The sequence below is a fragment of the Astyanax mexicanus genome, chromosome 19 (genome assembly GCF_023375975.1).
Source record: "Astyanax mexicanus isolate ESR-SI-001 chromosome 19, AstMex3_surface, whole genome shotgun sequence".
Classification (NCBI taxonomy): Eukaryota; Metazoa; Chordata; class Actinopteri; order Characiformes; family Acestrorhamphidae; genus Astyanax; species Astyanax mexicanus.
In genome coordinates, this window is record NC_064426.1 from 23211975 (window position 1) to 23228686 (window position 16712).

General features: G+C 37.2%; 1 protein-coding gene across 1 annotated transcript in view; it reads left to right on the forward strand.

The window, feature by feature from the left end:
* Positions 1–1253: 1253 nt before the first annotated feature.
* Positions 1254–16712, forward strand: part of fmnl1a (formin-like 1a) — a 52932-nt gene continuing 37473 nt past the window's right edge. Inside the window, exons 1-2 of the mRNA XM_007229950.4 lie at positions 1254–2316; positions 11912–11995. Of these exons, the coding sequence (XP_007230012.3) occupies positions 2152–2316; positions 11912–11995 (249 nt within the window). The 5' untranslated portion in view covers positions 1254–2151. The remainder of the gene's footprint in view (positions 2317–11911; positions 11996–16712) is intronic.

The window sequence follows — 16712 nt, forward strand, 5'->3', positions numbered from 1 at the left end:
GGTTAGTCAGCTTTTTAATTTAATTAACTTGTTACTTGTTATTTTTGGTTATCATTGCCATCTCTCCTTAGTTTCACTAAATTCATGTGCAGGACTAGCAGTAATGTTAATGTCAGCTTGTGCTAAATAGCAAAACATGAGCAAGGTAGTTCATGCATAATTGAGATAGAAACAAAACTCTGCTGACTTGCCACGGACAGCAGGTACAGATCCCTCCCTCAGACAAAGTCTGCTGGGTAATCTTGCTGTGTACTGTCCAAGGTTCTCAAAGCTGTCTGCCTTGAAGTGGTTTGCACACACCAGAAGTTTCTTGGCGATTGTTGTTGAAACATGGCCATTGAAAAAAGAATGTGTTGTTCTTGGCAGCCAAAAAACACCACATGTGACTTTCTTTTGCCTGTAGCCAACGCATTCAGTGTGGCAGATCTTCAACTGATCTATTGGGTGAGGCTCTGGTAGGGGTTGATGTATGAAGGGTGGTGCCTGAGTGGTTCTATGCAAATTTTATCATTCTGACGTAAGACTAAGGGTGGAAATCCACATGTGTATAACACCAAGGGCCTAGGCATGCAGACTGCTTCTACAAACATTAGTGAAAGAATGCGGCACTATCAGGAAATCAGTGAATTCCAGTGTTTTACTGTGATAGGATGCAGTACCTGTGAAACAAGTCCAGTCACAAAATTTCCTCACTAGTAAATATTCCACAGCCAACTGTCTGTGCTATTATAACAAAGTGGAAGCAACTGGGAACAAAAGCAACTCGCTCTGCCAATGTAAAATAACAGAGACAGGAGTCAACGGATCTCCAACTTTCTACAGCAGAGTCTATCACTCCAGACCTTCAAACTTCATGTGGCTGTCAGATTAGCCCAAGAACAGCGTAGAGCGTGAAGACCTTCATGGAATGGGTTCCATGGCTGAGCCGCTCCACCCAAGCCTTACATCACCAAACTCAAGACAGACGAGCTGCTTCTCTTGGTAATATGGTGTATGTACCACACGGTGGCATTCTGAGGTAAGTTTATGGAGATATAGTAAGTCAAAAGTGGGTAGAAGGCCAGATCTAGCCAACATGACTTTTGTTTTTCCACAAGGCCAAACCTTCTTTTGCACATATTTAATAATTAATAAAGACCAACACCAGTTTATCTTTCAGCTTGAAGTTAGTACTATGTCACATCTATTACGATTTTTTCTCTCTCTTTCTTTCTCTTGCTCTGGCTTTCAGCCTCTTCTCTTGCTCTTTTTCTCTCTCTCTCTCAGTTTCTCTTGCGCATCGTTTTCAGGAAGCGTCTGTTGCTTCTGCTTTTTTCTGTGGTTTCCTCCTCTTGCACTTCAACCCTCCCTTGTCACTAAACGCTAAACGTTTTTTCAAACAAGGAGACACACACACACACACACACACCAGAGCCCACTAGAAGTTTAACATTCGGACAGGTGTCTTCTTCTCTTCTTCGTTCACACTTCCTATCTTTTCGAGGATAAACTTCAGTGTTGTTGGACAGACAGTGGATGTTACTGAAAGGATGAAGAAAGATGCTTCAGCGTGCGTCACTCTCAACCAGAGGATGAGCAGACAGAGGCCTAGTGCTGAGCAACGTTACTGAACAGCTGGAGGGCATTCAAAACTTGATTCACTTTGCCTGAAGGACAGCTATTGTTCATAAAGTGAATGTTAGCATTGTAAGTGGCATTTCTGCTTCCCTTTTTTCCAGACACAGTGTTTTTTGCATACATATGTGTGTCTGGTGTGTTTTTCCCTCCATTTTGAAACGAACAGGAGATTGCTCAATATAGGACTGTGTGTTTTGCTTCTTATGCATTAAATTGATGGTAAAACCCTATTTTTTTTTATCGGTAGAGTACAAGATTACAAAATTCTGATTATTTTTGTTTTTTTGCTACTTTTTCCCTTTGATCTTTCCTCCTGCTCTTGCTGTTTTTGACAGCATGTCATAAAAGAAATGCTTCAGCCACTTTTTTGGACCTGACCGAACCAAAGAACATTGTGGAGATTCGTAAACTTTCGAAAAAGGCATTGGATTTGATCTTTAAGAGTTGACTGGCCGTGATTGGTCAGAAGCCGTTTGCTGTGGGAATTGTCACTTGCTGGAGGTTGGGATCCTGGAATACTTTCGGAAGGTAGTGATGGGTAATGCGGCAGGTGGCCTAGAGCAGCCGGAGGGCCAGGAGGCCCGGGCCTCGTTGGGTGGGACCAGTCCCTTACCTGGCACAATAAAGAAGAAAACGGCCCCACCCAAACTCCCCATGCCCCCCGAGGAGGAACTAGAGGAGCGCTTCAATGTGGTTTTGGTGAGTGATTCACACATGAACAGTGATGGAACAAAAAGAAAGAACGCCCACATATGTTTAGATGTAAACAAGAACAATCAAATATTAATTGTTTTAAAAGGATACATAATGATTAAAGACACAAATAGGACAGTTTAATACCGAAGTAAAACTTTACACGACAATCAAACACACATCAAACAAGCAAGAAGAGCAAAAAGAACAATGTACAACCATGACTAAATATTCTCACCATGTGCAAAAGTACATTAAACACATACACTCCTGATTCCTGCAAATATATCTTAAGTCCCTTATTTCGCTTATAAAATATGTAGATATATTTTAGGCCTCACAACCAAATGATAAATAATAGCCCAGATATGCCTACATGTATAAGATAAATACTGTATAAAGCTCCTGAAAATACAGGTGGTTTAGTAAATATCAGATAACAAAAGTTAAAGAACCCACTTTAAACAGACAAACAAACAGTGGATCTAACTTACATTAACAACCTATTTCATTTTTGCTGATTTTTTTTTTTTTTTCAATTTTATCCATTGTGTTTATTTATTTATCAGAGCCTATTAGTCTAAATGAGCCAGTGTGTTGACTTTGTTTTAAAACAGTGTTTTTATTTGATTTATGTTTTATTTATTTTGGATATTTGAACATTTCTAATCTGCCATTGCCTTGTTGTTGAAGGTCAGTCAATCCCAAAAAGTATAAGAACTTTAAAAGCATCTTTAGGTGTAGTCGCAAAAAACATCAAAAATGTTATGATGAAAGTGGCTCTCATCAGGACCACCCTAAAACAAGGAAGACAAAGAGTTATCCCATAAGAGATAAGAGCCCACCTAACTTCTTCACCGAATACTTTAAATGAGAAGATGTGTCCAGAGTTTTGACTGGTACTGTGTATCATGTAAATGTCCTGAAACCACAGGCGGTTTAATTACTAAGTAACCAAATCTTATTCTAATGTTAAATATCTCACTACAAACAAATAGCATTTACAGCATTTTATTTTAGAATATTAGACAAAAATATAAAAACCAATATAAATCTGCAATTAGTAATTTAATATTAGTACATATTATATAACTTATGCATTTAAATTGATTTTTTTGTTAAATACCTTTTGCTTTCGTTTGCTGTGGACTCATTTGACCCATTTGGGTACTAGTTAGGCCTTGTCTAGAGAAAGTAGGTGATTAGCTGTGTATTAACGAGGTTTTTCACAGTGAATCAACAGCGGGAGAGGAGACTTAATGGCCAGGGTTCAGTAGTTTTGGGTGATTTCCCTGCTTTAATGCACTCTCTAAACGTACTAATTAAAGGGGTGAGATGAATCAGGTGTGGTTACACAGGAAAAGTACAAAACTGTGCAGGAATACAGCCCAGATGTGTACAGATAAAGATGAAGTCCAGGCTAAGTGCTGAATGAAGCTGCTGTTGAGACCTAAGGCCTAAATTGGAAATGTGTTGTGGTGTAAGAATAGTAAAATGTAACTTGTGATACATGTGATTCTTAAACCTTGTGCACTAGCGCAGTGACTGCAGTGTGTACACTGTGTGCTCACACAGACTGAAAATGTGACAGTGTGACTCTGACCTCACTTCCTCTTTCCTCTCCTTTTCTGTAGCACTCAGCCCAAACCAATATGTCAGGTTTCAAGTGTGTGTGTGTATGTGAGAGACAGGGGTGTAAGTTTAAAAATGCACTGAAAAACTTTAAGAACAGTTTGATTTTAAATGATTTATTTTAAAAAATCACATTTCTGTCTTTCTATCTGTCTGTCTTTTTATTTATTTAGCTACATTTTTCATGATATGCATGTACCGAAATGCATACAGTTGTAACCTGAAGTTTACAGTCTGGTGAGGTGTTAACAAACCCCAGCAGCACTGCTGTTCTGTGTAGTGCTGAGAATGACCCACCATCCAAATAGTAGCTGCTCTGTGGTGGTCTATCTTGTGGGGTGCTGCTCATTAAAGAACAGGCTGAAATGAGGGTAGTAAAGTATGCAATGAAATAGATACAGGACTACAGTCAGCAATTATGAAACTACAAAGCCCTTGTACAGCTTTGGAAAAAAATAAGAGACCACTTACAAATGTTGTGGTTCATGATTTTACCAAATTAATATGGAATATAATCAAGAGGAAGATGGATGATCACAAGCCATCAAACCAAACTGAACTGCTTGAATTCTTGCACCAGGAGTAAAGGCATAAAGTTATCCAAAAGCATATGAACTTGTTTTCTTTACATTATTTGAGGTCTGAAAGCTCTGCATATTTTTTGTTATTTCAGCCATTTCTCATTTTCTGCAAATAAATGCTCTAAATGACAATATTTTTATTTGAAAAATAAAACAACAATGTTCATATTACTCTGACATAAACCTATAAATAGCAAAATCAGAGAAACTGATTCAGAAACTGAAGAGTCTGTAGGCCTCTTAATGTATTTCCAGAGCTGTATATATAGAAGCAGATATATTTTATCATGTATTAAGAAATCAAAAACACAAACTAAACTTTCCAGAATATGCAAAAGATCTTTAAGTGACTATTAAAAAGCATGACGTTGATAAGGAATTTCCTACTGGCAATCATATTTATCACTTTTTTAATCATTAGAAGAATGGCAATGGAAAGGTTGGCCTTATCAGCAATACTACACACTGATGGTGAGTTAGGACTGGAGGGAAACACCTATTATGCACATAAATAATACCAGGAGCCAATAGCAAAGCCAATAAAGTACTTCTTGTGTGATGTAGTTAGAAATGTAAGGTAGATGAAAGATCAGCTCTCAGAAGAGCATTACTTTAACTCTTATCTATTGGATTTCTATTTGATAGATTATTTCAAAAGGCAGAATTCGCTGTGTGCTGAGACATGTTGTTTAATGTTATTAGTATCATTTGTTTACCATTTTAACCTCCACCAACTTCACAAACTGCTCAAAAGGAGTTGGTTATCTTAATCTCTCACTAAACCACAGTGGGTTCTCGCCCCATCCTCTGTGTGCAGGCGCCTCCACGCCTTCAGGCTCCTGAAAGTACCTTCACCAAGCTACTGAGAGAACAAGAGAGCACACGAACGGAAACCACAGATTAATTTAGGAGGAAACACCCAGTTACTGTGGTGCTGCATGTGCCTTTACACCCTTTTACTCCAGCCTTTAGAGACAAGGCAAAAAATAAAATACAGCCAGCCGTTACTGGCTACCGCACTGAGGTGTGTCAAGTGCTTTAGATTTTGCATATAAAGCACTTTCTACTCTAACGGCTACTGAACACCTCCCTGAACAGGAAGTGAATGATAGACTGAAAGTGTAAACTGATGCAATAGACAACATGTCAGTCTTTAGCTCACACAGCTTACACTTGACATCATACTGGACTGTATTGTATTTAAACTGTATGATCAGAGGTAGCAGAAATGGCTCAGTATCTAAATAATGGGCCTTTTTTGTCTGCAGCATAGTTAAAAAGATGTTTACATTTCATACACTTGATACACACTATGGATGCACCGATCAGGAATTCTGGGCTGATAACGATATTACATGTAGTATCTACTGACAATACTCAGTCAATGCCAATATATTATTTATAACTCCTCATTGCATCTTCTGTCCCCCAAATCAACAGTTAATTTTCACGCCTTCGGGCTGTGTTGTGTAAATAGCAACAGCGCTTGTGAATATATCTACGCAGATGAGCGTGGTGGACTTGAATGAGGTGTGTTAGGGTAAATTTCTGGTGTACTGCTATCTCGACAACAGAAAACACAGGTGTACCACTGACTGAATACATTCTAAGGACTAAGGAGATGTCAACAGTCAGACGTCCATTGCAATCTTGTCAACACATGGACAAGCAGCAGTGCACAAACCCAGACATCAAAAGTTGATTTTTGATCTCCACCCCAAACCCACCACCCCCGCCCACCCCACCCCCACCGCCCACTTGCAACTTGCACACACACCAAAGGATAACGAAACTTTACTTTTATATTAATTATTTTTACTTTTTTTTAATTAAATTTAGATTATTCAGAGGTGAAATGAGTTTTATCTTTTTTCTTTTTGGAAGGCCCTGCCTCTGCTTTCTTTTTTTTTTTGGGAAGAAAAGGGGGTAAGAGGGGGGGAAACACTGCCCGCCCACACTAAAAACTGATTGGCTGTCTCACAGACTCTTTGCAGAGAACAGGCCAATCAGAACTTTTCAATTCAATTCAATTCAATTCAATTTTATTTATATAGCGCTTTTTACAACAAAGGTTGTCACAAAGCCGCTTTACAGGAAAAACAGGTCCACGCCTCTTATGAGCAGCACCACAGAGATGCCAATTTTATGGTGACACAGTGGCAAGGAAAAACTCCCTTTAAGAGGAAGAAACCTTGGAAGGAACCAAGACTCAGTCCGAGGAACCCATCCTACTCGGGCTGACCCGCTCAGTACAAACAAACAACAAACAACAAACAAATAACAGAACAAAACAGTACAGAGAATTAATGTGAACTATGGCTAATATAACAGCTACTAATTTATGAATATAAGAATGTGATGGGCACAAACTATAGAGCTATGGCTAATACAGAAACAGATACTGAGTGTGTTAATGGTAATCAGTGCAGGGCTGCAGAGCCGGAGAACAACACAGCGGGCAGTGGAGAGCCAGGCAGGGAACATCAGGAACAGGGCATCTCCATACATGTAAAAGAGATAGATAGAGAAAACAGGAAGGAAAGGAAGAGAAAAAAAAGCAGGAGTTAGAAGGGCTGTGTAATAACTCTGATGAATAGAAGGACAGGGCTGATTCCTGAAAGCTGGAACCACAGACGGACACATCCAGGAAGACCGGCCGGCCAGGCGTCTCAGCACATGTGAGAAAGATAGAGATAGAGAACAGAGAGGGGAGGGAAGAAAAAGGGGTTAGAATGGTTTTATAAAACTCTGCTGGAGTGGGATGGGCACTGGTAGCAGCAGCTCAGGACATGGGGAGAGAAAGAGAAAGCAGATGATTTGCTGGATAAGCTGTAAGAGGAAGAAAATTGTAATGAGACATTACTCAAAAGCTTGAGAACCCTCTCTGTTTTCTCTCTCTCCTTCCCACACGCGATTAGAGAAAAAAAGTCTGTGGCCTGTGTGCGCGTTTGGGGCACTCGTTCTGAATTCCGGGAGATTATATGTGACTCACGGGCATCAGGGAGCCACTACCGAAATGCGGGAGACCCCCACAGCTTCAGGGAGACTTGGTTTGTCTGACAAGCCCAGAGTGCATTGCAGTTGGCAGCTTTAATTGTGACGCACATTCACTGTATCATTGTTTTAATAAGCTTCTGCAAAGATTTAGTTCAATCCAGTGTTGCATTCATTTTTTACCAAGATCTTGCAGCATTGATGACGGTAGAGTCTGATCGTTGCACAAAGCCTTCCCCAGCACATCCCAAAGATTCTCAGTGGGGTAAGGTCTGAACTCCACGGCCGAAGACACTGCCCGACAACGCCTGTGATTGGTCTTTTAAAAAAGGGGCGCGTTGTGGAGCGTATTAGAGAGAACGTATGCCAGCTGGAAAGCTTGTGAAAGCCCACGCGACTTTGTGCAATGCTCCCAAACTTCGTTTGGCTGGAAGTATGTGGAGTCCTTCAAACGGCTCATTCTGAAAGGGACTGAAACTGGTATAGAATTGAACTGGTGGGATCTCCGTATGAAAGACTGATTTTAAACAAAGTACTTCATTAACATGTTTTGTAGAGCCCAAATACCTATTCTCACTTGTTTGAAAACCGGTATAATTTATCTTCTTTAATATTTTTTATATTGTTTTCATACTTAGCTGAGGTATATCTTAAGCTTTCCATTCTGTCATGGTAAAATATCAAGGTGATTAAAATATATTTAGAAAACCAAAATGTATCTTTAAAGCAAAAGCTGTGATCAATAAGAACATTTCAGTATGTCTACAACTACGTCAAATGACAAACTTCACTAAAATTGTCCACAAAAGTGAGAATAAAAAGTGATTAATCTGGAAACAAAAGTGTAGTCTAAAGTCTTATAAATAATCTTACAAGTAAAAGTCAAAATAATGAAATCTTAAGTTATTTTCTGAACATTTTTAGGGCAAAAGGCAGAGTATTCTGAAACTGACGTATATATACAATAATGATGCAAGTTGCAGAGTTATCTTCGAACATGAATCACTGTTTCATTCTTTAATGATGTCATATGTCAGATATTGTGTGTAACCATGGAGACGGAGTTTGTTTCCGTAATGTGTATCAGTATCCATGGGGGCCGGCCCTGAGAGACAGTGACTGACGCAGATGATGATGACAGTGTTGTTTTGTGGTTTGACATAAAGGAAGAACTAAGATCTATGGTATTGGCAATAACTGTGCATCAGTGCTTAAAACATCCACCACCGTAGATGACATAACCTGGAAGATTTCAGGGCATTTAAGGCCTTTTTCTTCGGCTGTTCTCAAGAAGAAATGTAAACACGTTTAAAAAAATAATAATTAGACAGTTATATTTAAGGTTGAAATTTGGCAGCATCAAGAGTATCATTCTACAAATTTCTTAAAGTACATTTGTTTTTTCTGTTCCACCTTAAAAAGTAATTGTGTGACATTTAAGTGACAAACTTATTTTCGTTTTATTTATTTCACCTTAAATTTTACATCTGCATCATTAAATTAAAGTCATTCATATTTGTGTGAATATGGACCATGAAATGAACTTTAGAGCAGTAACCTCTGTGAGGAGCAGTCTAGACATATTAACCATATATAGATGTTTTGGGAATAACTGTATAAGTTGTGAGGTGTTATCGTGTAACTGAGACTAGCTTGCTCATGACAAGGAAAAAAAAAATAATAATAAAGGAGGACATTCTAAAACAGTGTGAAGAGAGATGATAATTGGGGGGGTTGAAGTATTTCTTCGGGGTGTAAATGGAAATCAGTACAGCGCAGGCGCGTGCTTCACTAACCTGAAATCTTACCATCCTTACAGTGTCTCGCTTTCTTACTGTATTGTCTACAGCACGTAAAAGATAAATCCATTACATCAGCTAATGTAGCGCATATATACAACACAACGACCATTTTTATTAATTCATATTGTACAGGATCTCTCCCACAGGAATAAATTGTTATTTAATTCTTGATAAATAGAAAATAAGAATGTAACTTAAAATCCTTGTAGATAAGACTTTTGTCCCTCATCTCAGCCACATATTTTGACACTGGGACTACAATATTAAATGTTAAGGGGAGATGTAGGAATGCATTTATATAGCTTGGCTAATGCCTTTAAAAAAAAAAAACTTGCCCATTGTTAATTTTCAAAGTAGCCTTATAAAAAAATAGAAAATAAGTCTTACCTTAAAAATTGTAATACACACATTTACTGTAAAACTACTCATCTAAGTAGCTAATTCCTCACTAGGTGTATTTACTGCAGCGCATAAAGCTTTCAGTTTCATGTTAACATTTCTGTTCCGCCTTAAAACACATTTCCATTCCACCTTAACAGTTTCCCTGCGTTAAAACAAAGTAAAAAACACAGTTCCCTGTTTAGACTATACTAGATGATAGAGTTTTAAGAGTTTTACACAGTTCTGCTTAGGGTGTGCAGAAATCACAAACAGTCCATATAAAACAGAACGTGGATTTCCATCTGAATGTTCTGTTCCACCTTAAAAGCGCCAAAAATAGTATCTACAGCCTGAATCCTGTGTGCCGCCCCAGCAGAATTTAAGGCGAATTGGTAAATTAGCAGTATTTAAGGTGGGATAGCAAATTCATGTGTTATTTATGTCAGTAAAAGTATATTTAAAGTGCATATTTAAGAAAGCTAAGTGGATTACAAGCTACTTACACGTAATATTGTAGCTTGAGCAGCTTGTGTACCTTAACTTAGACAAAGTTAATTAGCAATAATGAGGCAGCAGGCAGGTAAACGAGAGGAACGCTTATTAACATGGAATGGTATGATCCACTTTAGGGGTGCTTGAAATCATATCATACATATTGTATAATTATTCCAGGCATAGATACTGCATTGTTTTTGTATATTTATTATATTTTAATGTTTTGATCCCCCAAAACTATTATTTTTACCCCTTTAAGGGGGGTTGAAGTTTTGATTGGGGAGGTCTTGAGTAAAGCATTCTAAAACATCATGAATAGCAGAGGTGGAAAGTAACTAATTACATTTACTCACATTACTGTAATTGAGTAGATTTTATGAGTAATTTGTAAATTTTAAAGTAGTTTTTAAATTAGGTCATTTTACTTTTACTCAAGTTTATTTTGGCACATTGTAATCTACTTAGCTACATTGGAAAACTCCCCGTTACTGAGTAAAAATGAAATGCTGGAAAAAAACAACAACTTTTTGTTCTCCATGGCAGCGCAGCTGAACTTTTTAAAAAAAGCATAGCAATGGCAAGTTTAAAAAAAAAAGATTAACTGTAAATATATAAAAATACGGTTTATAGTCACATATATGACCATAACCTTTTAACAGTAAAGAAAAAAAATCAGATCATAAAAACCTATGCCACTTGTTCTTAAAAAAAAATTATGGGGTGGTCTGAACAAATACTACCTGAAAGGTCCAAATTATTTAATTAAATAATTATTTAATTTATGATTTGTACTTTTTTACATCAAATAATTAAAAGAAACTATGTAACTTTTACTCAAAGTAAATTTTAAATTGAGTACTTTTTTACTTTTACTCGAGTAGACTTTTAGATGGTTACTTTTACTTTTACTTGAGTAGAATTTTAGCAAAGTAAAGGTAATTTTACTTAATTACAACTTTTCAGTACTTTTTACACCTCTGATGAATAGAGAAGGACAGTCTAGAACAGTGTGATTAAAGGAGAACATTCTAGAGTATTTTTCTTGATTCTGGATATTCTATATCTATTCTTACTGTTCTACAGTGCTCTCTTCCGTTGACACTGTTCTAAAATGGTCTATACTTAAATAGTTGCAGATACTGACATTTTATCAGAGAGCATTTTACAACTCTGTGCATAGATAAGAGCACAGAGTAGAACATTCTAAATCATATAGAAAGTGTGAATATAGGAGAACAAAAGCACCAGTGTTAAATAATGAGTTTTGTACAGCAGCATGAGTACAGAATTATGTTCTAGATCAGCATGCTTACAGAAAACATATAGATTATTATAGATCTAGAACATATACTTTATTAGTTCTTGTTGGAGAAAGTTGTTCTACCTAATTCATTTTAAATGATCTACCTCGTTCATTTTGTTCCACAGTGTTCATCCTCATTCACACTTATTCATTATTCATTTTCTCAGCTTTTTTTCTAACAGAAGCCCAAAACTAATATTAGAGTATTGAGGTTCATTGGTTAGAATTTAATGCCGCTCTAATGAAGGTCATTATAACAAACCTTTAATGAGCCACAGTAAAAAAAAATACTTTGTCACTTTAAATATTCAAGTTGACATTTGAAATAAAAAAACTTTTTTTTTTTTTGTTTTCTTTATGTAGTTACTTGCAAACTCACTATCATTTCTTTTCCTTTAATTTTATCTGTACAGAGCACCATGAATCTGCCTCCAGACAAGATGATGCTTCTTAACCAGTACGACAATGAGAAGAAATGGGAACTGGTCTGTGATCAGGTAAGATCGAGTCATTTGAGGTAAACTTTAACTGATACTTTAATCTTCATCCTAAACCAGAATTAATATTAGTTACAGAATTAAGATTAGTTAAACACAGCAAACCGCTGAAGTTCGATAATCTGGAATTGGTATAAAAGGTGTGAAAACTTTTGATTTTTTCACTTTACCCTAGTGAAAAAAGTAGATTAAAATATACTGAGCATTATTATGCTATAGTGCACTAAAGTGTGCGTGTAGCCACAATAACATGGTGCAACTTTTTACTTATTATACTTTAATTGTATAAAAATAGCACAAAAGTCTTATTTAAATTGTGCTAAGTGTACTTAACTGTACTAAAGTGGAACTATTTTAAATATACTTAAGTAACATTTAAACATACTATTTCATGTTTGTAACCCTATATTTTAAATATGCTTACAGTAAAAGTATAATACATTTAATGAGTATTACAACTGTATCACTATTATCCACCGGGCATTTTATTAATGTACTAAGAATTGATGTTAAATATATTTACATTAGAGTACAAATATGCTTCTTGTTCCTGTCTTTTGTAAGTAGAACATTTCTAATATACTTTGTTTGGTATAAAAATATATTTTAATATACTGTACTACAATTTTTAGCTGGTTTCATTTACTTTACATTTATTATTTGACTTTTAAATGTGTTATACAGAGCATTGAAATACATCTGTTATATTAATGAAATACCTAAATATACATTTAAAATAAATGATCAATGTAGTAATTTAATTTACTTTCTAAAAAGTTACATGATACATTGTACTTTAAATGAACTACTGTAACTGTTCCTTTTAACGCACTTTGCTAAAAATGAACAAAAGAATATTTGGAAATAAATATTTTAGAAGTATATTGAATTACATTAAACTTAAATACATTAAAGTGTATTTTATACTAGTATATGTATTTACAATACACTATATTGTACTTTTTAAAAAGTATGATCAAGTTTTGCTTTCAAACATTTGATGAAAGCATAATATTAATGTAGCTTAAATATATTTTAAGTAAATACATAAATCTGTTAGCATATTTACAGCATACTTAGACATTTCTCAATATGTCTTAAGTACAATTAAGTATTTCAGGGTATTCTCTAAATTCAGGATGCACTTTTAAGAAACAATTTGTACTCATTACGTTTGGATAGAGTTTACACCAGTTGTGAGTAAATATTATTTAAACTGAACACAAAATACACCTATCTTATTAGCTCCTAGCATCATTAATTTTCATAATGGATGTATCCCCCAACCTTCACTCACCATCAGTGTGTAGTAACTTTTAATTAATTTTCCAATGTAATGGGAATATTTACTCAGTAACTAAACTTAGAAAACATTAACATTAACAAACAGTAACTTAAAGGTCATTAGCACTAGATGAGATAAGACAAAATTCTTAGTATTTATTTTAAGTATTTATAGCAGTAAATGTGTCAGGATCACTAGAATGAAAAGCTCTTAAGTCATCGATTACGAACAAGTCAGTCTAAATGATTAGTCATGTGATCGTGTATCAGTTTACTCTGTAAGGATTTTCTCAAAGCTATGTTTTGATGACAGATCAAAAATGATTTAAAAACTCTGCAGTTTTTCCTGTGTGTGAAACCAAATCAGTTTCAGCAGTACAAAATTACACATTACTGTTTATTAGAGCCTGACTGTAAGAAATTGGAAGAAATTGACATTTGTGATTTTACTGTTTATACAGTAAATTATTGATTAGACCATGTCCTTGTACAGACATAAATGTCAGTACATAGTGTTTCATCAGATCATGATTCTGATATCTAATGATCAATTCAGGAGATATTTACCAGAAAATAACAGTAATAGAATAATTATAGAACTGTATAAAATCTGCTGTTCTGATGGGTGAGCCAGTTCAGCAGAGTAAATTCTAATATGCATATCAGAAGCAATTGATAATTTGGGTATAAAATAAATGGGAAATTTCTTCTGTGATGTGCAGATTGAACAACCGATTTTGAGAAATTCAATTCTGATGTGAGAAGCGGCCTGAAAAGATTAAAAAGGACATTATTAAACTACATAGTCTCACATAATCTCAGTTTTTGTGTATGTGTTATAAACTAGTTCCTTAAAGAGCTAAATCAACACTTGACCTTTAAAATGAAAAACATGTCTCTTTTCTATTGTGGTTTTTAGTAGATATTTCAGCATTGTGCTGATATCTCACACAGCTTTATGAATGAATGCTTGATCACCTAACCATGATAAAATTGGTTATTCATATAATACACTCATTTCATGGACATGTTTTCCAAAGACCAGAGTGATCTTCATTTCCAATAATCAACAGTCAATTTTTATAAAAGTGATAGACATTAGAGAGAAGTGAGAAATGAGAAGCGCCACTTCAGATATGAGTATGATCTTTAGCCGGAAAGACTGAAATGAAATGAAAAAAAATAGACAGACTGCACCATCTGTATTGACATCATCTCACTCAGTCATTATCTCTTTATCGTTAAGAGATTCTATACCATCTATCTATCTATCTGTCTGTCTGTCTGTCTGTCTGTCTGCATATCCACATATCTGTTCTTCCATTCAACATATACCCATCATTAAAGCATCTATCCATAGCCATACATCTTTCTACCATCATAAATTTCTATTCATCTATTCATCCACAAAATGTTTATCCCTTCTTCCATTACATCTATCCAGCTACATATCCATACAATTTTATATACATCACAAATGTATCCATTCATTTAGTCAATTCATTCCTCTATCTATCATCTATTTAAAAATGATCTATCATCAAGATCAAAGATCAGTCCATAAAAATGATCCAACCATGCATATATTATTAAAAATCCATCCATCCACCTAAAACCACCCACCTTTAAACCTAGTCCATCTGTCCTTCCATCTAGATATAAAATATCTTTAATGATATTTATTGACAGGCTGTGTATCCAAGCGTCTATCCATCCATCAATCCACTCCAGCTTCTCACACATGTAACTACAGAAACTACAGATTTGTTTTTAGAAACAATTGTATAATTAATATGAATGAATGAATAATCTCTGTTAGGAGAAGCGTATCTGAATGAACAGGCGTCAGTGGAAGGGTTTAAGGTGATTTGGGGCTCAGCCTGACAGTCGGTACAGTGCTGGATTGTGGTTGAAAGGTTAGGACGGTCAGTTGTGGTAAAAGTTGTGGAGTAAAGTGCTGATCTGGAGTTCAGGTATAGAATACAGAGCAGTTCTGAAAATGAGCCGAGCCTGTCTAGGGTACGGCAGCACATTTCCTGTGTTATATTTACATCTCTATGGCAACCGCAAGATGCTCGCTTTGACGGTGTGGGTGCAAAGTTGTCATAGCAATGCAGCCCACAGGTCCTGAGCTGTGTTGACATTTTTTTTCTTTTTTGAGGTTTGAGAAGGTGTGTCAGAAAGTACTGCCATCATACAGACAGTAATACTTCTTCTCTCGTGCATCATCAGATGGCCAACTCAGTGTCTAGCAGCCACGACCTCGTTTGTGGGTCTAAGTCAAAGAGCCCAGCTTCTGAGGGTGGGCTGTATAGGGGGCAGCCGGAGATTATGTGCTCGGCTGTCTGTTCCGGTTCACCACACTCGCATGCCGCACTGTCCGACAGGCCCCACCTCTTTAAAGATGAATTGAAACGGCCTACTCCAGTGCGCAAACGATTCAGGGAGGTCCACAGATGCCGTGGCAGGTCTTCCCCTTTTACCCCACCTCCTGGGTCCTTAATGTATTGTTGGATGCGGGAGGGCCCAGCCGTCTCCCACATCTGTTGCCAGGCTGATGCCAGCCATGCGTCCCTGGACAAGTCCTCAGGAATAGACTGTAGCATCTCTTGTGCTGCCTTGTTGTAGGGATGGCGAGCCTTAAGCCTGCCTGGTGGGGCTGGTGTTATCGTGGCTTTGTGCAGGATGTGCCAGTCATATTTCTGGGCTTTTCTTGCAAGGGTGAGGGTAGCTGCATCCCGTCGGAGGCTGGCTGGGGCGATCCCAGCCAGAACTGGCAGGTAGGACACAGGGGTGGGTTTCAGGCAGCCAGTTACCATCCGGAGGGCACTGTTGATTACAGTGTCTACCTTGCTCACATGTGTGCTTCTACTCCAGGCAGGGGCACAGTATTCAGCTACGGGTAGAACAAGGGCTTGCGTGGAGATGCGAAGAGTCTGGGGGGAAGCTCCCCAAGTCGAACCTGCCAGACGGCGGATGAGTGAAACCCTGGAAGATACCTTGGCCTTCACTTCGTCCAGATGTTGCTTATAGGACAGTGTTCGGTCTAAGCGTACACCAAGGTACTTGGGGGCTTGCTGGAACTCCAGACGATTGTTGCCAACATATACATCCAGTTCCCTTCTTGCTTCCCGGTTTTTGAGGTGGAATGCTGCAGATACTGTCTTGCCCACGCTCAGCTGAAGGTGCCACTTTTGGAGGTAGTCTGCTAGGATACCCATGTCTTGGTTGAGACCATCTTCCATTGCCTTCCATGTTGGGCGTCGGAGCATTATGGCCAAATCGTCTGCATATCCGTACTTGGTGGATGTTATATCCGGCAGGTCGTGGATATATATGTTGAACAGCATTGGTGATAGGACGGAGCCTTGTGGAACACCGTTCTTCAGTCTGCGGAGCCTGCTGGTCTGGCCATCGCTGGTCTGGACAGTGA